This window comes from Rhipicephalus sanguineus, chromosome 10 (genome assembly GCF_013339695.2).
Source record: "Rhipicephalus sanguineus isolate Rsan-2018 chromosome 10, BIME_Rsan_1.4, whole genome shotgun sequence".
NCBI classification, from domain to species: Eukaryota; Metazoa; Arthropoda; class Arachnida; order Ixodida; family Ixodidae; genus Rhipicephalus; species Rhipicephalus sanguineus.
The window spans coordinates 13,713,607-13,741,604 of NC_051185.1; the positions used below are offsets into that span (position 1 = coordinate 13,713,607).

At 43.8% G+C, this 27,998-nt stretch overlaps 1 protein-coding gene across 3 annotated transcripts; it reads left to right on the top strand.

Annotated features, from left to right (window-relative positions):
• The first annotated feature begins 610 nt into the window (after positions 1-610).
• On the top strand, positions 611-27,589 carry LOC119407068 (uncharacterized). Of its 3 annotated transcripts, XM_037673906.2 has the most exons (5): positions 616-780; positions 1,752-1,791; positions 3,503-3,664; positions 24,164-24,224; positions 27,406-27,589. In XM_037673906.2, the coding sequence occupies exons 1-5, from the start codon at positions 713-715 to the stop codon at positions 27,411-27,413; spliced, it is 339 nt and encodes a 112-aa protein (XP_037529834.1). In that variant the 5' UTR covers positions 616-712; the 3' UTR covers positions 27,414-27,589. The 3 variants fall into 3 exon arrangements, 2 of the variants coding, with proteins under 2 accessions (XP_037529833.1, XP_037529834.1); XM_037673905.2 differs by lacking the exons at positions 24,164-24,224; positions 27,406-27,589 and adding an exon at positions 14,659-14,841 and having other exon boundaries at positions 611-780; XR_005186611.2 differs by lacking the exons at positions 24,164-24,224; positions 27,406-27,589 and having other exon boundaries at positions 612-809; positions 3,503-3,706.
• Positions 27,590-27,998: the final 409 nt, after the last annotated feature.

Here is a 27,998-nt window from a genome sequence, read left to right on the forward strand (position 1 = left end):
ACACAATAATAATGACAACTAACAGACAATAGCGCCAAGGGAAGTATAGGGGATGTTATTTGTAATAATTAGAATATAAATGTGAAGAAAGTAAAGGGGACGAAAAAAAAGGTCACCGTCTTTCCTTCATGCACAGGACACGAGTAACAGAGTTTGTTCTAGAGCTAACGCGAGCACCAGCGATAACACTCTAAGGTTCGATGAGGCATCCTGATAGCCGACGCATTTCACAGACGGGCAGATTAGTCGACGTCCGACGTCCGTGCTCGCCCCGGTATCATTGTACAGCGAGTCTTGTTTCTACATCGATTCTTTATTTTACTGGGCAGAAGTTCACCCAATAAAGCGTTTCATCTTTGTCGACTGCGTCCTGCTTTCTTCACCGTCGCAACCACGATACAATACAAACGCGATCATGTCGCAGAGAAGATCGATCGTCATTTCTCAAGTGTGCTCTTGTTATCCTAAATTAGAACAGCAAGAGCACAGTCCAAAAATGCTATCTGGATATCTAAGTTTGACTCATCTCACTGAATCACCTAACTCAATCATCTAAGTCAATCGTCAAACTCGATCATCTAACTGAACCATCTGACTGAACGTGTGTGTATGGTACATTTTGCAATAGTTGAGCTTTAATCTGTGTATATACACATGGACATTCAACCGCGGTATAAACCTTCGTGGCGCAAGTGAGACAGCTTCTGCAGCGATGTGGTTTACAAGGCTGACTGTCAGTTTTACAGTCATTCTGATGCTCGCCCTCACAGTCATGGTGGAGTAAGTAGTGTTATCATTGCATCCACCTGGTGCGTGTTCCTCGCAGTCTCACTTCTCTCTGCTAGCCATTTTTGTAATGCTTTTATCTCTGTGGTAGCTTCCCATACAGGCCTTTTAGCCGTGAGTTAATGGTAATGTCTAGCGTTTTAGTGAAGCCCATGGTAGTTTCTAGCATTATTCTATGCGACTGTCATGTTGAAACGATGTCGTTGCGGCGGTATACACTACTGCTTAACTATGTAAGTGCGCCGTTTTAAACAATCAACGCCGACACATTTCACACTACGGTGAGTCCTTTGAAACGAATACCGCGCTTTAAAGAATGCCAGAATCATTGAAAGTGCTCTTTAAACTCCTAAACTTTAAGTATTCAGAGCCAAGCCTAGCCGTTGAGTAGAAGACGGTACAATTAAAAACATCACACTCGGACCACTCGGCGCTCGTATATTACGCTGTCTTGGGTTGTGAAGGGTTCGAAAACTCAAACGGCCAGCGGAACCATGACATTGCAGGCGAGTAATTGTTTCAGCCATTACACACGTGATACTATACGTCACACAAAGTGGCACTGTTCTTGAGAATAGTAATCTTAGAATATGTCCACTGGAGCACGGAGCGAGACGTAGGTTTCGAAAATCAAACGAGTTTTCTCTCTGCCTTTCAATCTGTCAAAAAGTGGCGCGAGTTCCTGTAACACAAGTGCTTCTTGCAAACTTATCAGGAAGTTATTCAGCCGTTCGCTCACTCTCCGTGTAGCGGCTGCAGCAAAGAGATCTTGGGCTGTGACAAATGTGAGAAGAATGATATTCGCAAAAATATAACTTGGGTATATTGCAAAGCATTGTACTGTCTCTTCCGGGTTCTTGAATTCTTTAACTTCTTCGACGGTTCATTCGCTTTAATAACACCACTAATACACAACAATGTATGTCGTTACAACCACATCTGATCACATGTCCACTTGCTTGCAGGAGCATCCACGGAGCTACACCCGAAGATTGTGCGAACCTAGTAAGCAACAAAAGATTCACATTCCAATGGCTTCGGTACTCTGAATTCTTTCCGCGCTGTCACTGCTACTTCTGGATGTTGGTATTTATGTAGTGGTTTTAAATTGGCTCTCAACCTTGCACTCTTCTTGTAAAAATGCTTCGACGGGGGCCGGTTGGTATGACATCAATCTTTTGTTGCGCCGTACTGATACACCAGGACAAACAACATGTGTTCTTTCTTTTCGTTTGTCCTGATGTATCAGCATAGCGCAATAAAAGAACGATTGCCCTTGCAGCGCCCTCAGCCCGCTTTATTTGTACAGCCTCCCCCACGGCAGCACTGAAGGAATAAGCTAGAAAGCCGAAAGATCGTCTTTCTATAGGTTCAGAGACTATATAGAAAATTTGTGAGGTTCCAGCCTCTGTTTCTATACCTGATGTATGCAAGTCTATTATGACACTCATTTAGGTTTTGTTAAGACCTAACGCCTCATAATAACTGAAAATTTTGAGCTTAATACAAATAAACATAACATGTTCGATTATACGGGAATATCAGCCAACTTGCGTACGTTCTTAGGGTTACATGAGAAAAAAAATCACAGTTTCACTGTGAGGGCGAAGCAATAAACGCGACAGCAACAAATTGGAGTGTTATAGGAAATAAGGCTAGTAGCTGACTCACTTGGATCCGGTCTCGCGTAACTCTACAAAACGGTGGTGCAAGGGAATGCGGCCACTTCAGGAAGCGAAGCGGTTTTCGTGCTGCATGCCGTGTCAACGCTAAGTGATGACAAGTGATGATGGCCGTTCGCTGATGTCTGCCGAGATGGCGCGCGCACCAGCGCTAGTGCGCACCAGCGCTAGCGACCACGCCATTATCATCAAATTTCACACTTTCTGCGCAAGCAACGCAGCCCGTCCCTTCCCCCGACTCCCTTTATGCTCCTTCGCCCAACGAGAGACGGGCGGGTCGTTTCCTCTCTCCGACGGCAGGCCTCACACACCGGCTGCCGCTATCGCATGCACCTTCCGTGCGACGGAGATGGCCGACTCTTTTCATCTCTGCTTCAGCCCCGTTCGTAGCCAGCACTCCCGCGCTTTTACCCGTGGGTAGAACATACGATGCGCGGGGTGGGGATGTCGATTTGGACTGATATAGAAAATGACAGTGACGGCGACGGAAAAACGCGCCAAGAGTGTCCATATAATTGCTGCCGCAATAAAACAGGGACGGCCCTTACGGAAGAGCTTAATGTCCATAGGAGACTAATTTAGAAATATTTTATTGTGGTTTTACATTATCCCTCCTATCTTCATTTATTATAACTTAAAACATTGGCGGACACTGGAAGAAACTTTATGCGAAGTATAGCGCGAATCATTGTAGCACCATAGCATGTCACACCGATGAATGATTTGGTTGGGCCGATGCGAAGGTGACAATATGTGAACACGTTGGGCGTCTCAAAAACCACTTTGCTAGCGGTAAATATAAAGCTCGTTCCCGTGTCCGCTATTCTCGATCCACGGACCTTAGATCGCTTTATTTAGGTAAGCGGTGTATAATGGAAGGTTTTTTCGCGGACATTTAGGATTCTTTAATTTACGTAGAGAAACAGGTTCTTCAACTGCACCAGTGAAGGCCGAACGAAGAAATGACAACGCAATACAACCGCTGACTTGACCACTCATTTCTTCAACCTACATTTTTCTTTGTACATTTACAGAAATGCAATGCACCTGGCGACCCTGCGTGCCTACCCGAGTGCGAGTGCGTCTTTATGGGCAACGGATACGGCTGCGTCCCGGTAGTGAACTGGAGGTCAAGAATGAAACATCCAAGATTCAGGCTGCCACTCCAACGTAGAAGACAACGCCCGCTGTGGCTGGTAAATATATGAAAACTATGCCAATAAAAATCAGAGCGATTCGACTATTTCTACACTGGAAGCCGGCGAAGACAGCGGCTGCGCGTGTACGTTCTGCGGCAGCGGCAGCACGTGGTTTTCGTCCCCATTCACGCTTTCGTGCGCGTTGGCGTTCCTCCAATTCCCGCTATCCTTCTTCCGAGCGAAGAACAGGCGACCGCATCATGGCGAGCCCCAAGGGCAACTGCTGATAACAGCGCTAGCGTGATCTCTACATCACGAGATAAAAGGCCAATAAGATTGGTGGGTAATGGCACCGCCGAGTACGAGACATTGGTGAAAGATCCGTCGGCTATGGCGAGGGGGCGAGGTGCACCAAAATTTGTTCTACGCGTCGTTTTGCCTGCGGGTGCGATATCGTGTTGCGTGTCATTTCGCACGCGTGCGGGATGTCATTATGCGCGTCGTTTTGTCTGCGGACGCGGTGAGCAGGAACCTAGCCATATTCAGCTTCGAATTAAAAACGTATTAAATAATTGGAGCAAAACCCCGAATCAATTATTCTTCGCCTTTAGAGGCTGCCGATAGCTACTCCCCTCCCCCATATAGCTGCGTAATCTTCGTGCTACCCGACAAAAATAGCTGTATAATCTAGAGGTTGCTAGCCGAATACAAAGCGGTGTCACTAAAGAGGCAGAGCTGTCTACGCTGCCATGCTCCACTGGTGATGAATAATAAGCCGGCAACATTTGGCAGTGACAGCCGGAGCGATGGAGCGTCGTCTGAGAATATGCTTAGGAATTGATCACATTGTACGTGAAAAACGCGTCATCAAGTGACAGGGCAAGCGCATTCCTTAGAAGAAGCATTCATTTTAGTTAGCTATCCCCAAGCATCTCGATCGTTTTCTAACGAAGAGATAGGCATTGTTTTAAAGTGACAGAGGTGAAGCTTTCGAAATCAGGATTGACTTGCCCGTCCCTCAGTCTAATGCGTAACAACACTGTCGTCATGCCATCCTAACATTATAAGCTTCAGCGTCGCCGTTGCCTTAAGAAAAGTAAAACTCCGAGTCGCTGCGCAATTCGGCACTTGGAGCTTGGGCACCGTTACAACGCTGCTAACGCACATCGTTTTGTGTTTACGTCGTTTATTGCAGGTGCATGTAAATGTAACAGCTTATAGTTAGCAGAATATCAAAATATACAGGTTGTCCCACATAACTTGAGCCAAGACTGAAAATGAAAGGCACTTCAGAGGCAAATTGAACCAAACCTATACTACTCGCACTAGCCTATAGATACTCAGGCTATTTTTTATTTTCCCCTAAACAAATTAGTTATTATTTTTAATTACCTAACTTTTTAATTATTGGCTGAAAACCCAAAATATGAACACTGAGCTGTAGAGCACTTTTAGAAACCACGGACTGAATTGTTTCCTGTACGATACGACTAGCGGTGTTATTTTTTCTGCGTTGTAAAGAAAGCCCGCGAAATTTGAAAAGAGGCCCTGTGACGGACCGCGAGCGCACTGCTACAGTGCTGCTCTCAAACGTGAAACCAGTGAACGAGGTCGCCCGCGGCTGCCACGAGGAAGCGACAGGGTGCTTTGAAAGTGGCCGATGTTTGGGCGTCCGTATATCGTTGAATGACGGTGCAAATGCACGCTGCTGGCCGAGCGCTGCCGCGGTGATAAAGCGGTCACGACTGCGAGGGAAAAAAAACAGCTGTTTGGTTCTGATTCATGTAGATAGGGCGAAACGCGACGGAACGATGAAATGCCTCGACCGCTGCTGCAATTCGAGATTTCTCTCCCCGGTTCTACTCGCGCGGCGCCGCTCGGCGTCGCGTCACGGGAGAGGAGGTGGCTATCACGTGACCGTTCTATGGCTTTTACAGGCTATTCTCACGTCTTGGACCGTTAAACAATGCATATTGAATTTGAATTTGAATCGAGCCTCGACCAATCCCGTGCAGCTCATAGAACGCTCGCAGGCTTTACAGGGCGTTTGATCTGGTTGTCTGCGGCTCTGCGGCGGCTTCGAGTGGGCGAGGAGAAGCGTCGGCGTGCCGGCGTCTTTTAATACTTGTTTTTATTGCGATAGCAATTATATGGACAGTCTCGGCTGCATTTTGCCGTCGCCGTCGCCGCCGTCATGCACCGTATATGTATAAGTATGTGTATATATATATATATATATATATATATATATATACATATATATATATATATATATATAAAGGCCCCAAAGAAAAATAACTCAGAAAAATGCTTCCGAAGCGCGGAATCGAACCAGGGAACTCTTGCTCCGCAGCGAGCGGCGCTATCCACTACGCCACGAAACGCACATCCTCCACGTAGCTAACGGCGAGCGTTATATACACACCATTTAGCGCTGGACGGACTCACAGACAGCAGGCGATAATAAGCGTTTCTTCATTACCAGCGAGGTGGCGCTAGGAGCCTGACGGGCGCATTTAAAAGTCCTCGCCGAGCTCGCTCGCTTCTTCTTATATTTGCGCATGGGAGAAGCTTGCCCTTCCGCTGTCTGCTCGCGCGGTTTTCTCGTGTAGAGGGGTAGAGGAATGTTTCACGCTTTCACCGTGATGTCCGCGCTCATGTTACGGCGCGTACGAATGTCACTCGAGCTCAGGGACGCCGCCAAACGAACAAACAGAAGATGAGCGCGAACTATCAAGTGTCACAGCTCGACACTTGAAGCACGCTAGTTTCCTTCGCTGCTTCGGCCGCCTTTGCAACAGAAGCGCCGTTCAAACTGAGAGTATCCATTGGCGAGCCTCACTTCGTATAGCATTAGTTCCTTGCTATCGCATTCATTGCTTCGCCCTTGCGGCGAAACTGTGACTTTTTTTCGTCGTTCGCGCTTCTTGGGTGAGCGGCTGGGGCCGTGCTATCTCACTGCCGTTTGAAAGTGGTCGCGCGCGCGCTTTGTTGACGCGTTCGTTTGTCATTTGTGACAAAGCAGCTGACATGCCGTACTCGAATGAGCAACGAGCGGATATGGTTATGGCCCTAGGTGCATCACGCGGAAACAGAAAGAAGGCAGTCAAGCTGTTTCAACGCTGGCATCCAGGTACGCGGCCGAGCTCAATTACCATTGTGCGTACTTATGAAACGCTGAAAGAAACTGGGACATTTACCACGAAACGGCACAAATCTTCAGTTTTGGGCGAGGAAGTGGAGAGGAATATCCTGTCCAAGTTTTCTGCAGACCCCCAGGCAAGTGTCCGTAGTGTGGGTGCTGAAGCTGGTGTCTCGAAATCTTCGGTGTGGAGAATACTAAAGAAGAGACAACTTCTTCCCTGACCACAGCCACTTAAACCACAGCCACTTCTAAAAACTGTATATTGTGAAAAACGGCTGCCTAGCGTTGGTTGCACTTCGTGGAACAATCTACCTGTCGAAATAAAATAAACATTTTCCTGTTAACTTGAAACATTATTACAATGACCTGTATAATTGTTTAAGTCTAATTCAAATACATTTTCAGCTATTTGCACAAAAATAAATAAGTAAGCAGTTAAAACTGCCTATTTTGTATATGCGTATGATGTATATGTGTAAACGTTTTTGTATAGATCCAAACTAACTCGATGCTAAGGATCCAGATGTTTTTTCGTGGATTTATCTATTCGTGTATATTTTGGCAATTAAAGTTCTATTCAATTCAACGTAGCCGTTTTGCTCAGGAAAAACGCATCAAATATGCTCTATCGTCACAGATCTTGAGCAGCTACAGCAAAGATCTGCGACTGATTTAGCGGTATTGTCTAGAAGGCCATGAAAGGTATGGAGAATACATGACAGCTGTCTGGCAGCGCATAAAATGATAAATTGGCGTGCACAAATCATGTAGATACGACCATAGAAAAATATAATTTTAGTAACCACATCACTATAGGAAAGTTAAGCTTTGGTGCGAAAGCCACTATGAGATAACAGTTAAACTGGGCAATTTTTAGGATCTTGTGTGCCACGCACTCCCAGAGCCTTGACGTCTGCACGTGCATTCCGGAAGTCAGAACAAGAAATGATATGCTAGATTGAGATCAAAATGCGTGCATCTCTTAAAATCTTTATGTATGAGTCGTGGGTAGGCTGACGTGCACTTCTTTGTTGGCGCAAATAGCGTCAGCGACTCAAGAATTTGCACATGCATTCATAGTTATAAGAATATCCATGACAACAACCAGATACAAATGGTGCTTTCTGAATCAGGGTGCGCACTCGTACAGCTGTATGCAAAAATGATTTCGTCGTGGAAAAAGCGATATGAATTTCTAGACTGCACTTTTTGAAGCAACATCAGGTCTCTAAAGAAAGATGTATGGGGAGCTTTGCAATACTAACGGCCCAATCTTTGTATTAATAGACGGATATCTTTAGATATCTTGCCGCAGTATTGCGATCGGAACATGAGAACTTGTGGAGCAAGAACGATCACAAATGTCAGCTGTGAGCGGCGCACTATTTCTGATGCTCGCATTTACAGTCCTAGTGGAGTAGGTAATGTTGTCATCGCTTTCACCTGATACGCTGTACATATAGGTTCTCTTTATACTTCTCATCACTTGTCACGCTTCTTGCTTTCTGGAAATTTCACATACAGTCCTTCTTTGTATTAATATTTCTTTTTTTTTTCGTACCGGAACCGTGACTGCTAGTGTTCGCCTTTCTTTTACTGGATGTCTCTGCCGGCGAACTCCAGTCGCCGACTGGAGATCCCCGCATCGTATAGCACTCTACACGCATCCTATAAGCATTGCGCTATAGCTATTATTTGGCAGTCTGGATTAGCCTATAGCGCAGCCAGTGGCTGTGCTATAGTTTTCATTTATGTATATGGAACATATGGCAATGCGATAAAGAAAACTTCAGGCAGCATGCCATACCGTCATTAAAATACTCGCAATATTCCAATGTTTTAAAACTGCAGAGCTGTTTATGCTTTTCGGTCCACCGGTTCGCGTGACCAGCAGAACGCTGGTATGTCCCACAGAAAGCGAGTATGTGCCAAGCAGCTGCTAGCATAGCATAGCCATGCCTATTATGGCATATCAAGGCGCTGGGAAAAAAAAGCGAGGCTGGGGAGGAAGGAAAGAGCAAAGCATGGCATATCCGTGAATAGTATAGTCTAGGAAGGGGTGGGAAAGGAGATGAGAGTGAGAATGACAGATGTTCAGGTGAGGATGAGGAAAAGGAGGAGGTGAAAGGGTTAACCATAGCATAGCCATGTACAGTAAGCATAGCAAGGGATGGGAAAGGAAAGTGAGAGTGAGGGAGAGTGGTGTGAGGGTTAGGAGGAGGGAAAGTAGGAGCGGGCACTATAGAAAGAAACTGGAAGTGAGGGTGAGGGGGCGTGATGTGAGGGTGAGGAGGAAGGAACGAAGAAGGGGAAAGGGCAAAGCACGACATAGCCTTGAATAGTATAGTATAGTTTAGCAAGGGGGTGAGAAAGGTAAGTGATGGTGAGGAGGACTGATGTTAGGGGGAGTTGGAAGGTAAGGAAGAGGTGAGAGGGTAAACCATAGCATAACTGTCGACAGTATATTATAGCAAGGGGTGGGGAAGAGATGTCAGGGCAAGGGCAGTAATGTGAGGGTTAGGAGAATAGAAAGGAGGAGATAGGGCAATACAGAAAGCGATAAGAAAAGAAATAAAGATGAAAGAAGGAAGAACATGAAGACAGATTATAAAGAAAGAAACATGAAAGAAAGAAGGAAGAAGGAGTTCAAGAAAAATGAAAGTTGTCAATCTGGGTCCGTCAAGTGCTGTTGCTCGCTTGCTTGCCAACTCCGCTGTTTACGCGGATTGCGCAGGCGTGGAACTGACTGTAATTTTTTGCACAGGTAAACTGATCAATGGCTGCCTCCTGTGCGGTTTCCTGCATATTTACGAGATTTACACACACAAATGATCAACCAAATGCCGCCTTTCACGGAAAAAAGATGGCTGATCCCTCCGTCATAGGAATCGGTATAACACGAAAGGGAGACGTGTCGTCACGGAAGTAGTTGATTGTTTATAGTGCGCTGCAATATGAGAGCTTGTACAATGTCTGTTGTTGTTACCGCGTAATTTGGATGTACCCAAGTTGACGCCTAGTGGCACATCTCCGTAACGACGACTCACGCCCACGATCATCATTTTACCCTTGCGGTAGCTGAAGTTGTCAAGATATACCTGGACACCTCATATGGCGAATCCCACGCCAAGATGGCATCAACAAGCACAAAGTAAACACTGACGCTCGATACGCACTCCTTCAAAGCGTTGTGAAGCGCGAAGAGAAACGCAACGAGCATCCCTCTAGCCTGGCCGTTAATTCTCACACAGCGAGCGGGGCACGCGGTCCGACCTCCAGGCGGGCGTTGGAGAGCTATTTTTCGATATGGATGGATGCTATGACTGACGTTTGGGCTAAAGCTGCCACCTCGCGGTGTGTTAAAGCGTTGACGACATGGCACTTCTTCTATTGGAAACGCACCGAATGGGACGGTCGTAGCAACGGCGCATTGCACGAGCTAATAGCGGAGGCAACGACATTTCTTTTTTTTTTTCGACCATGGCGGCACACATGTCACCACCCCTTTTTAAAGGGGACGCTCATAGCATCCATCCATCCATCCAAGAGCGCTGTGAGAGGAAAGTGTGAAAGATAATGTTCATGTAGCCTCCGTTATGTGTTTGGCGGTAGCTCAGTGGACTAAACGCCCGCAAAGCATCGTCGCGGACCGAGAGGTCGTAGGTTCGACTCCTGACAAAGGAACTTTTTCTTAAATTTATTCTTTGCCATCTGATGGCGTTCATTTTGCTGACGTATTTCTGTGACGGAAATACGTCATGAAAGTCTTGGTGGACCCCGGCATAAAATACTTTCGTGTTAAAAAAAGCATTCGTATATGTTACACACTAGCAGCATTCATTATCAGATATGTTCTTCAATATGGCAAATTATAGGGTAGAAAGGTACATGGGGCTATGATTGCTTTTCTTGGCTTTTCTCTCTCTTTCCTGTCTCTTTCGACGAGTGCCATGCAATGCTGAATGTTTTACCAGGACAGGTGTATAATGGCGACGTTAAAACGCGTGGAGCGGTCGCACTTCCGACTAGCGGGTAGGTGCTACATATAAGTGGGCAAGCCACGCCGCTCACTTCCGGTCCCCTAAAAAAATGAAGAAGCTCCCTACAAATAGTCTAGCCGGTATGTGCCACACAAATTGGGAGGGCCCCGCTACTCAACTCTGGTCCACTAAAAACATGAAGCTGTCTAGCCAAGCGCAAGCGGATGGCAGAAGTTCCAGAGCTTCGAGTGAGAGAAGATGAGGCTAGACGTGGACGGCTTGTATTTGACCCTGAGTTTAACACGACCCTTAGCTAATACGAGGCGAGACGACGTAAGGGCGCCATTATGAATTTGAAATTTCAAGCATTCACTGACTTAACATCGCGAAGACTGGTTAAACAGTGCAGATTGTGGCAAAACTACGATCAACCACATTCAAGCAATAAATAGCAATATGGCGCCACCAGCTCAGCTGTTTAACCAGCATTGGCGACGTTAACTCAGGGAAGCTGCTTTTTTATCTCTGCGCACTGCGGTATATATAATGCTAGCAGAATGACCATAACGGCATTAGGTTTTGTGCACATGTTGTTTGTGCAGTTCATGCAATGATATATATGGTATGCATGTCATGAATATTTACGTCGTAACCTGCAATTCATATCTGCCGCAAGTTCGCGTCGTGTGATGCACATTCTGGTATATAGCATGTACAGATACAACTACCATGCCCTCAGGATGACACCTTGCCATTTATATCGTGAAGCTTACGACATTCATCGGGTGATATTCATGTAATGATGTGTCATTCGTATCTGTCGTGCACCCATGTTACGCAATATCATGTTATATACAATGTTAACGAAACGGCCACTACAGCACCAAGGTGCAAATAGATAGATAGATAGATAGATAGATAGATAGATAGATAGATAGATAGATAGATAGATAGATAGATAGATAGATAGATAGATAGATAGATAGATAGATAGATAGATAGATAGATAGATAGATAGATAGATAGATAGATAGAAATAATCAGAACGCTTTTGGTTCGCTATGAGATGGTGGGAATTGGAACAATACGTAATCTTGATTGGATTACTGCATTTTTTTAGTTTTTAAATCGCTTGAATGACCAAGAAATCACGTGCTTCTTGGGCAATCTATCGCAGTGTGTATTAGCTATCTATGACAAACCAGAAGAACACACGGCTTTCAATTGTTGCAGTTGCGGCTCCCTCCACAGCAGTACAACCAAGTCTTTGCTTCGCATTCAGACTACATAGAAGAGAAAATATTAAGACGAACAGAAAGCCGCCTTCAGGACGCTTGTGGAGGTCTCCGGTTCTCATTGTACTTGAGAAGGAACATTTGATCACATTCTGTACCCGAGATTTGAAGTTCAAATCACTCAAAATACTGGCTTGGCATCACACACAGCTTGTACACGTCGATCTGTATGCAAAAAGAAATTACGGCAGCTTCACATTAGTGGTGCCAAGCCTGAAGGAAGAGCGCAGCTGGGTGGCCATCCTTGTTTCACTGTGTTTCTTTCTTGCTTTCTTTTTTATTGCGATAGCAATTATATGGACAGTCTCGGCTGATTTTTGCCGTCGCCGTCATTCACCGTATATGTATATCTGTATATATATATAAAAGCCTCAAAGAAAAATAATTCAGAAAAACTTTCCGACGCGCGGACTCGAACGTGCGACCTCTCGCTTTTCAGCGCGCGGTGTTAGACGTTAGACCACGAACAGCAACGTCTTTCAGCCTGCTAACGGCGAGCTATTTATATACACCATTTCCTTCAGCATGCTTTCTTAGTGACCACATAGATGGCGTGGCGTGGCGCGCTTTAAACATCGTCGCCCCGCTCCTGCGAACGCCGTTGCTGTTCGCCCTACAGGGCGTGGTCGCCTTCGTTAGGCTAGGCTTCGTGCGCTCAACTCGAGGAAAGAAGGGGCGGCCTCTGGTGTGGAGCGGGGCGTACGAAGTTCACTGCGCTCGCTGCAGCGGCCGCGTTTGCGAAAGAAGCGCGCTTTTCAAACAGAAATAAGTAACAACTGCGACAATTAGTTAGCGCTCGTCTTGTGTGTACCTGTTCGTTCGTTTAGTGCGTCCTGCTTTATGTTTGAGCACTGCGCTTCAAGTGTCGAACTGCGACGCATTACTTCGCGCTCGTCCTGTGTGCGTTCTTTTCGTGCGTCCTTTGGGCTCGAGCGACGCGCTGGCAATTGCGAGATGATTTTCGTTTACATTCCACTGTATTGCTATCGCATTCATTGCTTCGCCGTTGCGGTGAAACTGTGACTTTTTTCCTCTTTCTCTGTTTCTCGTGTGTGTTTCTTTTTATTTATTTCTATCTGTCTCTATCTATTTCTCTTTTTCTTTCTGACTTATGTTCCTTCCCTTTCTTTCTCAGTCTGCTTCTTTCTCTCTTTTTTGTTGTTTCGCTTTATCTCTCTACCTTTCTCTTTCTGTCTTGCTCTGTGTTTTTTCCATGTCTTTTTCGTGTCTGTTTCTTTACGCTCTTTCTATGCTTTGTTTTCTCTCTCTATCTATTTATCTTTATTCTCTTTTTCTCTTGTTCTTTCTTTCTATATAGCTTTCTTTTCTCTCTCTTTCTCTCTTTCATTTTTCTAGTTTTTATCTCTTTCTCTCTCTCTCTCTCCCTCCATTTAATGATGTTCCTTTTAATTTGACACTCGCACCTGCCGTACAGGGTAGTGAGGCTTGTTCAAATCCTCTGGCGCATACCCGCGTAAGGAGTTTGCTGGGGACAGCGCACAAACTACGGGGAGCTAGAAAAGCTTCGCTGTGAAAAACATTGTGTACATGACAAAACAAGGCTTGTTTGAACGTTCAATTTAATTAATGCGATAATCAGTCTGTAACAAGGCAGGCCATGCAATTGAAAGCATACTACATGTCCACTTCTTTGCAGCAGTGTTCGAAGGGCGAGACCAGAGTGTGAAAAAACAGTAAGCAACAAAATATCAGCAATCAGCAAAGCCATCGATGCAGCGTGTGGAATTTTTAGTGCCTTCTCACAGTACCTCTCTATATGAGCTTGTGGGATTACTGTCGTGGTTTGAAATTGGCTCTAAAGTGATCTCTCTTGCCCCATCACCAATCTGGTTTATTGCTATACCCTCCAGCAGAGCGGCAGTAGACGCACAGAAGCATAGTCTCGAGTTTCGATGTATTGTGTCTCCTTAAGGAACATAAATATTGGAATATTCATGTGTCCCGGGAATACCCTGTTTACCTGCGTCACGCGGTCTTACTGTATACAGATATATTATGGCACCTTATTACGCTTTGTTAACGATATATAAATTAATTTTAAGTTAAGATTTAAGATAAAATCTTATTATGGGACCTCATAAGCAAAACAGGCTATGAGATAAGGTTACTGCGAAAAACAAAGGAAAAAAGCATTCAACAACCGTTAAACTCTGTACGAAAGAAGGGGCATTATTCGAGGGGCTCGTTTCTTTGTTAGGCACAGCCAATGAAACCAACATAAAATTACGCTTAGAACAGCATAGGGGATATTACTTTTTGTGTTTAACTGTAGCATAATAGTTATTCTGTAAGTGGAAAGATATAATGCGGACGAAAAATTACCCCTATTGTCGGCGGGATTCGAAAACACAACCTTCGAATTACACGTTCGACACATAATTTGAAGGTTGTGGGTGACTAGATTGTAGATTGGTTGCAAATACAAACTGCATAAAATTGAGCAAGCTGATAACAGACAGTTTATTCGTAAACATTTAGGATCCTCAAATGACCGTCAGAAGAAGCCGTTCTACTACTATATAGTTAAGATGAATTGAAATGATGAAACAGTGCAGCGTGACACTTAACCACTGATTCCTTGACTCCGTATTTTTCCTCACATGGACATAGAAATGCAGCTTTATAGGTGATCCTGCGTGTCCTCAATGCTGCAAATGCATATACTTCGGCCACGGATATAGCTGCGTCCCAATGCACAATTCGTGGTTACCACAAAGAAGATTCGGGCAGCCAAAGCGACGTAGAAGATATCCCATAATGGCGTGACTCTTCTGCGAAGGAAAACTAAGCCAATAAATGTTACTACAGCGTTTCAGAAAAAGACCATGTCACTTCCGCTTCGACCTCTCTGGCGGCCAAGAGGTTCCGCAAATACGTGGAGTTCCTGAGATAATAATGGGAGATGCAAGGACATAATTCTTACGCACATCGTACTCTGACACAAAGTCATAGCTCTGACCACCTCCGTTTCCTTACCGTAAACCCAAAGCACCGCGAATGCTTGTTCTTGCATTCCACTTGCCTCAGACTGCCGCCGCGTCCACAATTTTCATCCCTCAAGTCCGTTCTTATTAACGCAACGCCAGAACACTACTGCCGACTCGGCGGATTCATACGCTGTTCAACGTCCACCTACAACGGCAAAAAAGCGATGCTCTTTGCATTACTTACGTGCATAGAACACAATTCGTTTCCTTCTGTTCTAGGAGGAGGAATAAACTTTATTAGCAGAAACCAGCAAGTTCTGTTCTAGGTGGTAAATACACTTTTTCTTTTCAGGCCCAAGTCCTTCTGCGGGCAGTCAGGCTCGCCCTAAGCCGATAATAAGTAATATATATTTCCTTAATCACGATGTTTCTTTAAAAAGCCCAACGAAACAGACGATCATTCAAGTGATACTGCCGGTATTTGATTTATACATTACGCTCGCGTATAATGCTGGAGACCACAAGCTGGAAACCTATAAGCTATGAGGTTTGCTCACAGAGTCGAGGATTGCGACACGCCCCGAAGAATAGGAACAAGCGTGTACATTCAATATACCACTCGGTATGAGCATATGTTTCTGAAATCAATCTGATATCTCATGCATAGCAGGTGTGCCGCGAGTAAAATAATTTACTCGCGGCACATTTGAATTGCGCAGCATAGTGAAACAATACCCAAAGTTCTGTGCACAAAAACGAAATTAGTAGTGGTACTATATGGCGACCCACTAAATATAACGGCATAATCTGGGGGTTCACAACGAATCGCTTATTGGAGTCACTAAACAGGCTGACCTGCTTGCATATGAGTCACTTTCTACTGGTGATCACTACTATACTCGGAACATTTGCCTGATTAAATCAGTGCTCGAAGAACCTCTACGGAGAATATTAAGGCGTAATCACGTTGCATATAACCTAAACGCGTCATATAGTAATTATGCCGAAGCATTTGCCAGAGCAAGCGTTCATCCTGACTGGTTATCACCATGAATCTCAATCGTTCCCTAACGATGAAATGAGCATTGTTTTAAGGACAAGAGAGTCAGGCACTTCAAAAAAAACATTTCTCATCTCCTTCCCGTCCGTCTCTTTCGTTTGCTGATTAATACCATTGTCTTCATTTCTGGCGTCGTCATGCCATCTTGGTATTCAAAGTTTCCACACCACGAATGCGTAAGGAAAAGCAAGAACGTCAGTCACTGCAGCTTTATGCGCTTGGAACTTCGGCATGCTTATCACGGCTCTGTCTCAGAACTTCTTACGTTTCATGATGTTCATTCCTCGCATTGAATAAACATTTTCTACAGGCAGTGTAAGGCACTCCACAGAAGTGTACATTGCGAACTTGATAGTCACCACAAATAGGGTGCGCAAGGGATCAGGTGGTTAATAGAAAATCACCAATAATGGACCACGGTATCAATACAGCCGCAATGATACATTTTTTATACTACATACTTCATCGTATTTATAGTAGCTCAGCGAATCCCACGACTTTGCGAAATTATATAGAGGTGGATACTGCTCCATTCTTGTTAGTGGCACTGCGCCATTTGCCTTTGCGCAACATTTGAACATTGGACTTCAAAGCTCATCGTTCTGTTGCCGAGGCTGTCGGAAAAGGTGCCTCATGCCTCACCACGCCCATTCAGTCATCGTTTAATAAAAATACTAATTTTCTGAAACGATAGAAAAGAGGCTTGATCCCAAAGATGATGTCATATGACAAAAGCCTCGTAATCCAATACAGAGTAGCATGTGGGCGCCTTTATATGCGACTGCAGAATTCTCTGTTTTTCAATAAAAAGCTTTCTCTCTCTCTTCGTAATCCTTCGGGGTTACGCAAAGGAGACATGTTCTACGCGACTTCTGAAAACATTACTCTGTCCGCACCCTCGCTACAGAACGATAGCAGAAGGAAACAACACGCACCAAGGTTTACAGAGATTCTGAAGTAAGCATGATTACACATTAAGACGTTGGATAGCTTTGAAAACACTAGCAAAGAAGGAAGCGAAAATAAGCACTGCTCCAGTTCGACATCCAGGATAATGTTTTCTATATTTTCGCATTAGATCATTAAAACTCCCATCGCCATACCGATGTATTTCTCAGTACTGAAAATCCATCCGAAATCAACAAAACGCACTGCTACGTAAAACCGACTGGAATTTCTGTACAAAAAGGACAGCGACACAACTTCGTAAGTTGGGTCGCTAATAGCTTATCAAATAAAAAATGTCTGATATAAAAGTGCATTTGAAATCACTTAGACATATTTGCCTAAAGCTTTATCGTTTCTCGAATTCTTCGTATCAAGCTGAGAACAACTAGGCCTATACTTAGGCATCAACGAATTGCTGAAAAGTACGACGTCATTCAAAATAAAATATTGTCATGCGTGAATCAGAGGGACGTGGCGAAGTCATAATTTACAGTTTTTCTCATCTCTTCTTGATGATCAATGATTTATGAAATGGTGAATAATCATTTGCATATCTCGATGCTATGTTAAATCTTTTTCTCTATATCACCTAGGGCAAGTATCCACTGTTGTATCTCTAAAATATTCACAGATAAGATGCTTTAATGTATTTAAACATGAGTGCATCAGAGAGAAACGGATAGGCGTTGGCCGAATGTCGTATTTTTTTTTTTGAAACAAAGCACGTCATTGAAGAAAGATGTATGGGATCTTTCATAATCTTTACACCCTATTATGTGCATGCACACAGAGAAATTTCCGTACTGCGTTGCCATTAAATGGAATATCTTGTGCACAACCAGCATGACAAAGCCGGCCGTGAAGTTCCCACTCGTCCTAATGCTCGCACTAATAGTCATGGTGGCGTAAGTAATGTTCTCACTGTTTCAACTTTTTATGTCTTTCACTTCGTTTCTCCTCTCATCACCTTCGATTTCTTTCAATACTGGTTCATGTTCAGCGATTTTGCATTAAGTCTTTTTATGAAAGATAGCTTCAGGTACTGTGTCCATGGAGACTCGGCGCTGAACGCTTGCCGCTTAGTGTAACTTATTGGTATGATAGATACATTTTTTGCAATGTAGTGTGATTGAATGTTATAGAGATTTCCAGTCATCAACCGAATGCATCCTATTAGCTCTGCAGTGCGATGGCCGTTAAGCGCTATCAACCTTTTATTGGAAATTGGAAGAAGTAGCAAACCATTCATTTATGTAGGAAAGGTACGCGACTACCTGAGAAAAAAACAGTCAACGTTCAATCACTGCGTTTCGGTTTACTACATAAATATCACAGTCTTCGTAGATTTTTTACATATACCGTAAAATCCCGAGCAAGCGCCCCGTCTCTCTTTTTTCGGGAGATTTGAAATATGCGCCGTTCACCGAGCAAGAGCCTCCTCTCCCATCTCCTCCCGTCATTTTCATTGTTTCATTCACTCTTTATATGCCCGATGGGGTGAATGAAAACAGTGAATGTATGCGTGTTCAGAGAAGCACTTTCATCAGAATAATGGGTGTGCCGTCTTTTTTCTGAGCGGCCTTTTCGCCGCCATCTTGAATTTTGATCCATGACCGAGCAAGTGCCCCCCTCCTGACTTTCTTTTTTTTTTCGGGGGGGGGGGGGGGAGGGGCTTGCTCGGGATTTTACGGTAAACGTTTCAGCGATGATGGATTACACAGTTCGCTGCATGTTTATGGTGTGAAAGCACAAACACATTTAAACAACAAGAATATTTCAAGTAAAGAATCTCTGTTAGAAACAAAAAACAAGTGCTAATCTTCAAAGGTTTCCATTTCTCCTTTTGTTGTATCTTCTGCGTCTCGATTTCTGACACTTTCCTGACAACTAAGCAGCACTAATCACGAAAAAATAACCAGATGTGCTTGTTTTTGCTAGAAGAATCATCGTGCAACGTCTCGCTATTTCTTAAAACTTAGACTGTGTTCACGTACTACTGTCAGCCCTACCACACAAAGACAACAAATATTGCGCCGTTTTATCAATGTACATATAGCATATACAGTTAAACCTCGTTATAACGAAATTGAAGGCCCGCCGCGATTTGCTCGTTATAACCAATATTTCGTTATAGCCGCAGCGGGCATGTACTGCAAATATTACGCGCTGTACTTACCGAGAACAAATAGGGGGCGAAATAGCATCTCGCCGCACGCTGGTACGCAACAAAATAACATCATTCCGCAAATAAAAAGGAAAAGTCACACACCTATTTTATTGCACTTCAAAATACACAGCTCGCATTTCAAACAGCCGTAGCTGCAAAGAAGTCCGTAATTGGACGTTGCTGCATCTTCCTGATGCGAACGATGGCTCGCTCAGCTGCGGCTGCAATGTTCATGCCATCTTCGCCGCCCTCGTGAGCGCCGTAGTAGCGGCGCAGTACGTCCACCGAGTCAAATGCCTCCGACGCTGTCGGCAAGTTGGACGCTGTCGGCACGCTGTCGGCACGTTCGTCGGCAGAATCATCATCGCTGGTCTCATCCGGATCGTTGACAGCGCGCGCAATGTCGTCATCCAGGAGCTGTTCCGTTGCCACCACTTCCGAGTCCGCACTCACATAGTCGCAAAACGACTCGCTGTCAGGCACGACACTGGCGTCACGAAGTGCCGTCCATGATGCTGCGACTTCGTCTGATGTGGCGAAACCGTCTGGCACAGCGGGCTCTTCTAATAATGGCTCATCGCTGGCATCTGGTGCGGCGGCAAATGAGGCATGTCGAAAGCAATTTGCGATCGTGGTCGCCGTCACACTCATCCACGCCGCTTGAAGCATTTCGAGTGCAGCGTACAAGTCAACATTGGTGTCCCGCTTCATCCTCATGTTGAGCAGGAGCCTGTCGATCAGGCGCTTGCGGTAACCTGCCTTCAGCGACATAATCACGCCTTGGTCAAGCGGCTGTATTTTTGCTGTGCAGTTGGCAGGCAGGAACAGCAGCTCGATGTTTTTGAGCACGGCAGCGGTGTGGTGGGCTGTGCAGTTGTCTAAAACAAGGCACACTTTGCGGTTCGCCTTTGCCAGCTTCTCGTCCCATTCGCAAAGCCATTTTGCAAAAATCTCCCTGGTCATCCAGGCTTTGCGATTGGCCGTGTACTTGACTGGGAGCTGCCTCTTCCCCTTAAAGCAGCGGGGGGATGTGCTTTTGCCAATTACGAAAATTGGCAGCTTCTCAGAACCAGTCATGTTTGCACAAAGTAGCGCAGTGATCCGCAGCTTACTTTGTTTGCCGCCATGACACGGCTCACCTTTGAGGGCTAAAGTCTTGTGCGGCAACATATTGAAAAAGAGAGCGGTTTCGTCCGCGTTAAAAATGTCCTCCGCGCTGTATGTTTCTAGCAGCCGCACAATGTTTTCTTTCGCCCACTTTGTAGCCTCTGCTTCGTCGACAGATTGCGATTCGCCGCAGACCACTCTCCCGACAATGTCATGGCGCTCCTTGAAGTGTTGTAGCCAACCCGAACTTGCTACGAAGTTGTCATAGCCCATGATGCAGGCGAAGTCTCTTGCTTTTGTTTGTAGCAAGGCGCCGCTCACTGGCAGATTCACGGCCCGCGTGTCCAAAAACCATTTAAAAACGGCCCTTCCGACCGCTTCAAAGGCAGGAGCCCTCATCCTTTTAGCGCTTCCTTTCACGCCACGTGCAACAGTGTCGATGATGGACTGCTGCTTGCTTAAGATGGTGGACAGTGTACTCGTCGATATGTCAAAGTCTCTCACCACTTTGCTTTTCTTGGTCACCGGTTCGACGGCCTTTACCATAGCCGCCTTCTGATCTAGCGTTATACGCTTTCGCTTCCCGCCTGGCGCATTCATGTTGCTGGAATCACGAGCGCAGCACGATAAAAGCACGACAAAGGCACTGCGGAAGCACTAAAGAAAAACACGCACGCAAAAACAACGCGGCTCACGTCGGCGAGTGACAACACTTGCAGTGGTTGCAGGCGCGCTGCGGCCTTGCGCACCGAGGCAACCGAGGGGAAGGTGGGAACAGGCTCGCGGGCGCAGAGAGAGAGAGAGATTGTGAAGAGGAAGGGGCGCTCTTTTCTGCAGCCCTTTAGGGAGCACGACTCAGCGCCATGAGGAAGGAGAGAAGGGGAATATAAAGAAGACAAAAAAGAAAAGGGCGAGATGTTCGCGGAGTTGCCGAGTCCTCGGCTCCTCGGCTGTCGGCGGTAGCCAAGCGGCGCACGTGCAACGCCCTCTCCTCCAGAAACAGCGTGCGCATGGCGCGCAGTCAGCTTTGTGTGCCTTGCTGGAGGATGCGTGGCGGGAGTTTTGAACTGCTAAATAGTTGTCGCGTTGCGCACCATCTCAAATTCGCGTTGTGCACTGTCGTGACATCGGCTCAAAATTTTATTTCCTAACAAAATTTGTTCGTTATATCCCATAACAGGCAAATTTTACCTCGCTAAAACGAGGTTTTCAATACATTGGTTTCTATGGGGACTTTCAAGGGGAATTACGATTTGCTCGTTATATCCATTATTTCGTTATAGCCCGTCTCGTTATAAGGAGGTTTAACTGTACTTCCTAAGACTAAGCTACAGGAGGAACGTTCAATCTCAGTGCGCCACAACGAAACAAACGCCATTTACAGATCGAATTCGAACATTTTTGCTGCAGTAAATCGAAAATTACTTGCACTTGTCTGTTGGGAGAAGTCATTATTCGTTTAGGCCACAAGTATTTCAATGAATGCTCCTTAATAACAGAGCACTCTTAAAAAGAATGAAACAATATATTAAGCTCTGCAATACCGCAGTGCAATATTATAGTACACATTCTACAAGCTCCAATAATTATGATTTCTCAAGCAAAAAAAAAATGCAGCAGCAACACTCCCTATGACAACATATAATGTAAGGCGAGTTGCATGAATCAAGTATACTTTTCGGCCAAAGTATGACGCAAACTAGAGTCACAACTTTTTGTCATACATCACGCACACAAACGTCCCTCAAATACAACCAGAGTTCCTAAGCGCTAACTTTCAGGACCTCTGTATTTTTCCTCCTGTACCAATAAGGTAAGTACTTCACTCCAGCTTCGCAGAAGAAAACACATTTGTTCATATTGGTATATTCTAAAGTCCAGTTTGCAGCACCATTTTGCTATGCGCCGCCAATGACACCGAATCGCCAATGCCCCCGAAGTCGAAGGAAGCCATCAGAATAGATAGAATATTACAGGGTCTTTTACGGCCCCACATAATAGGAAGTCATTGTGAACGATGCTGGGAAATGTGCACAAAAATGTACAATTAAAATTTTTTCCACGGCTTTTGATTGGCCTTGCTCGACTAATATGCAAGACATCATTCTGATTATTGTTGCTGAATTCGAGGCAGTGACATTTACGTAACGAGAATCCATTTAATCCTAATAATGAGTTTTATGGAGCAACGTTTGGGCTCTTAACATTTTCCTGACTGAAAATAGTGATTGTAAAATTCACGCGCATCAGTTTTACACAGCAGTCTCATTGAGACTTGCCGGTACACCTTGCCACAAAAAATTTGTTCTGAACGTCGTACCAAGTGTTGAGGGTGGGGCAGGCCTCATGGCACAGTTATTTTGGTCGCTTCCGCATATGCGTGGAGAGGCATTACTAGACTTAAACAGCGCGTAGTCATGGTAATCTTTATAAATCCAGCTGTAAGTAAATCTGACTAGTATAAAATCTTTTATTCCCTTTGTTAAGACACTTATTTAAAGAAATTCAACCAGCTCCGCTTCGCGGAAACCGATACGACAGCGAAGCTGGTAGAGTTGCCTTCGTCAGTGTAACGCATTTCTATGTTTTGCAAGCCTTTCAGATATGTTGTATCACGACTCTTTAGTAAACACTCTTTGTTAAGCTTTGAGGTGATAGTGTAGTTTTATTGAATCTTGAACATACCACTCTTATACACACGTTTACAAAGAAGCCTTCGCTTAAGATGCTCCGATATTTTGTATCGCTGCTCTTTATTAAGCACTCTTTCTTAAGATTTCAAGTGGTAGTATAGCCACCACCTTTTAAAACCACAAAATATCACGTGGCAGTGGTGTGACTGGTAACGCGCACGCCATTTGTTGGGCTAACTTTTGCCTTCCTCCATTTCAGTGGCAGTTGTGTGTAGAGGGATTCACCCAATTTCTGTGGCACATGTGCGTTTATGATGATGATAGTTTGCAGATAGGCCGCACAGATTTCTGTGGCACATGCCCGTTGCCGGGCTAACTGTTGCCGTCATTTTTAGTGGACTAGTGGTGAGTAGTGGGGTTTAACCAAAGTCTGGGGCATATGCCCGTTTATGATGCCCACCAGCGTTACCATGAACCAGGGACGTGAAAGGCTCGACCAAGAACAGTTTAGCTGTTAAAAGAATTATGCAGTGCTCGTGCGTTTGCGACGTATAAGTTTCTGAAAATTTTCAGCGCAGGATCGGCATAGCTCGCTCTCGGCTCTTCGATTTTCTCGAGATGAGAAAACAGAGAAAAACTTAATATGTACTCGCCTGTTCATGAATATGAAGGGACCTTAAATCTAAATTTTTAACACACGGGAGTGACTTTCTAGATTTCAGGGGTTCGCTCCCTCGGAATCTCTTAACATTATTTCTAGGATAGCGATGCTTATTCCGCCACTCAAAACTATTTCTTTCGAAGCAATATATACCTAAAGTAGTGGTGATAAACATTTACGGCTTTTATGCAATATAAGTTTTCAGCTTCATATGTATTATACTTAAGACTTAATGCCGTCTCTTAAGGTTATTAATTTTATCGGACTCCTGGCTAGTACATAATTGTGGGAATAAGGCAGCTTTGCTGAGAAAATACAGAAATGAATGTCCATCGTTAATGCACCGTCAAACACCTTACCTCTCGCGTAATCATTTAATGTGAGTATCAGCCGTCTGTGCGACATCTCTAAGGAACTAGAACATGCACTTTGAAACGCTGATAAATGCTGCTACAGGCACAGCACAACGTGTAGGAGCATTCTCTTTCACTACAGATTAATTGCGAGCTTCAAGGGATTCGACATTTTGACATCTTCGATCGCTCCGCCAACGAATGACATTCACACATTGAGCTAATCAAGGTTTACAACATCTTATACCCACTTTTGCAGGGATATCTCAAGTATCTCAAGTCGCAGAGTGTATCCCCCTGGTCCAGATTGTGTTGGTTTAGTAAGTAACAAAATATTCCTCATTGCGGTCCATTCAACACGTTGAATCTCATACGCTCTCACTGGCAGACCCCAGTTTGACCACTTTGTATGCGTGTTTTGGCTGCAGCTTAGCTGTAGAGTTAGCATGCTCCTTACAATGTCACTAGTCACATGACTTGGCTGCGAAGTACTCACATAATGACCATGGGCGAAGAATGACTGCCCAGGTACGTGCAGCACTGTGGACTACAAAGCAATATGCTCAACGAAAATCAAGCGCTCGTGAGTCCTAATACTGAATTTTGTGATGTACGATACTATGCGCTTGGAGGAAAATGTTGTGTCATTGTGTTCTCGGTGAAGAATATATATATATATATATATATATATATATATATATATATAGATAGATATATATATGTATATATATATATATATATATATATATATATATATATATATATATATATATATATATATAGATAGATATATATATATGTATATATATATGTATATATATATATATATATATATATATATATAGATATATATATATATATATATATATATATATATAGATAGATATATATATGTATATATATATATATATATATATATATATATATATATATATATATATATATATTTCTCTGCCTTTGTGTCCCTTCACAAATAAAACACAATAAAAAAGAACTTGTACTACCCAAGGGCTTAACACGACCGCGCACTGTAACCACATGCACTGGACTAAGGCCGGTCCACCGGCCGCACGTTTTCCTTTTGTTTGTAAACGTCTGTATCTTCATTGGATATATATATATATATATATATATATATATATATATATATATATATATATATATATATATATATATATATATATATATATATATATATATATATATATATATATATATATATATAGCTTGCTGTGCAAATACGGCAGAACTTTATGGTAAGATGGAAGCTTCCTGACATGAGGAATTCGTGAAGACGAGGCGTCGCCCGTGTTGAAGTTTTCATCTCTTATAGATTGCTGTGGCATTATATTCATTAAAAAATGACTTCATCATTTCAGTGCTCAATAAAACTCTTCAGGAAAAATAAGGATAGCTATACAGCTAACATAGCATGAAAAGCCAAATCTGACCCCGCACGCCTCCGCAGCAGCTGCAGGTGCGGAAACAAAACGACAAAGGTCGGCCTATGATAATTACGACTTTACATCATCGCCTAGCAATGCTACAGAAACAATGGTGCCGCAGTGGCAGTTATCGCGAAGCGTGGCAACTGCACATGGTGACAGCTCATATTGGGTTTCTAGGTGCAATTATGCCTAACTTTACGATGTGTGAACTGTTAGCGTGGAAATTTCGCAATTTTGAACATCATTTGCATACCTTGTATGCGGGACGTGTCTTCCTGCAGCAGTTTCAGTTAGGGCTAGTGATTGTGCTTTCGCAAATGAATTCATATGTTCTAGTCTTAATACCATCCTACTCTCTTGGTGCAGCGAAGCAATATGGGCTATATAGTATAGCTTCATCTTCATACAGCACACATACGAAGGCACAAACACTGACGGCAGAAGCGCCTGTACCGTCAGTTCTTTGCGTCTTCGTGTCTGTTAGCTGTTTGAAAATGAAATCCTACTCACTCTACAGTGTCCGCCACTGGGGCCTAAATAATCGCTGAAAATGCCAAATATCAGAACTGTCATTTATTTAAAGATTCTAGAACGCTTTTACTGAAGCACACGTCCTGCCTAAACGTCAGTTAGGATAAAGAGATTGTTTGAAACTGCCAATTTAGTTTCGTGGGGCATTATCGTAACAAAACTAGCATTCAGACACGTTTTTAGTATTTTATTACCGACAAGAACTCTTTCACGAATCTTAATCGCTTTCCACGTGCAATATATTATATGGTTTAGTTCAAGATTAAGCAATGATTTTGCCACATTGGCAAGCAAAAACTTGGTCGCATGTGTTCCAAATATCAAGGGAAATGTGAATGCTGCGGCGAGCCACAAACCAGAACTGTTTTGCTTTTGCGCAGATTTTGCTACAATTCTGTAAAACAGTCTCCTCAAGTGCAACCAACCAGCGTTTGTAGGGTAACTTGATCGTGGTGTCAGATTCAGTTGGCCAGGAAAAACGTGACGTGTGGTGACGCTATATCACTTTTAAGCATCTACCAAAAATATTTTTTTATAAATAGCTGAACTAAACCACACACGTAAACACATTTCGTGCTCATCGCCCAAGGGTATAATTTCCGGAAAATGTGTGCTCTGTCGGTCTTTTTTTGTAGCTTTTCGCAAAAGGTAGCGTTCGAAATGGTACGACAAGCACCATTTTGACCACGTTATGCGCTTTTATACATGTACTCAGCTAGGACAAATAGCGATGAACCTGCAAGCATTACGATATGACAGTGTGTCACCCAATACCAGCTCTTCTTTATATAAGCAGCATTGTGGATGCCTCGTGGAGTTCACGACGGGTACTTTGACAACAAACCAACATTATTTTACGCCGGAAAGCAAATGTGAGCGAAATATTGATGAAGACCAAGTAGTTTACAAATATCTATAAACATTGAATAGCTGGTATGAAATTGAAAATTCAAGTCAGGAATCAAATACAAAACATGGGAAGCCGCAGAAAAAAGTAAAATAACCATGGACAACGTTTCATAATTATAGGTGAAATCGAAAAATATTTATGAGATGATAAATCAGCCATAAATAGTACGAGCGCCATAAATATTTGTTTGCAGTAATACAAAACGTCAAAGAAAGAATATAATAAGGAACTTAGAACTTTGTTATGTTAGTAACTTTCATACCGCAATCAAAAACAGGGATGAGACCGAATGTGACAAATATTTAAGAGAATAAAGAAGGAAAAAATCAAGTTCAATTAATATTGAACTGAATAATCGTATATCCAGTGGCTTGTGCACGAAAATTTAGGAAACATAGGTGATGGTATAAAAATAGGTCGTTTCACTGCGCTGGTCAAGGCAAAATGATGGCCTGAAGAAACAATGCAATGACACACTGAAGAGCTAATCTCACTGAGTACCTACTTTTTACTTACTGATTACCTATTAACCTTATTTTTAATTACCATCAAGCCCGCTTTACGCGTTTAATCCACTGACCTTAATATGCATTTTTCTTGCCGTTTTCCTAGCCTTGTAGCAGACGGAATGACCCATGGTGCGGACCACTCTGCTTCTGCTTCCGTAGCGGAAGCGGATTACTCGAATGTAGAGCACGACGACAAGGCTAACTCAGAGCTACACAAAATAGTGGCATGGTGAATCTGCGCTCGAAAACTTTAAGTGAAATAAAATTTACTACTCCTTCTAAGAAGAACATTCTTCAGTTTTTCATACTCAACTGACCAAGATTTTAAACAAATCAATGAAATCGTAGTGATTTACTGTAGGTTGTCAGAATACAATTTCGAGGCATGCCGTAGTGCGGTGCATATCAATGACTTCTGCAACATGGCTTTCATTACCAGTCGTCCAGTGCATGGTAAATGGTTTTTATGGCGATAGGAATTATATGGACAGTCTTGACGGCTTTTTGTCGTCGCTGTCGCTGTCATGTCCCGCCCGTATAAGACAATTTGATAAGATGCCCCCGCGCGTCGTATGTTCTACCGCGGGTAAAAGCGCGCGAGCGGGGGACTTGTACTTTGACATACAGGGCGTGGTCGACCGTGCTCGCGCACTTATCTTTCGAAAGGAAGGGGGGGGGGTTGTACGTTTTGTGCTT

What these genes read in the sequence shown, in the direction of transcription:
- LOC119407068 (XM_037673905.2), top strand. Translation starts at nt 713, where the DNA reads ATGTGGTTTACAAGGCTGACTGTCAGTTTTACAGTCATTCTGATGCTC. An exon ending in GCCCTCACAGTCATGGTGGA is followed by an intron (nt 781 to 1,751) that starts GTAAGTAGTGTT and finishes ACTTGCTTGCAG; the next exon opens with GAGCATCCACGGAGCTACAC. An exon ending in CCGAAGATTGTGCGAACCTA is followed by an intron (nt 1,792 to 3,502) that starts GTAAGCAACAAA and finishes GTACATTTACAG; the next exon opens with AAATGCAATGCACCTGGCGA.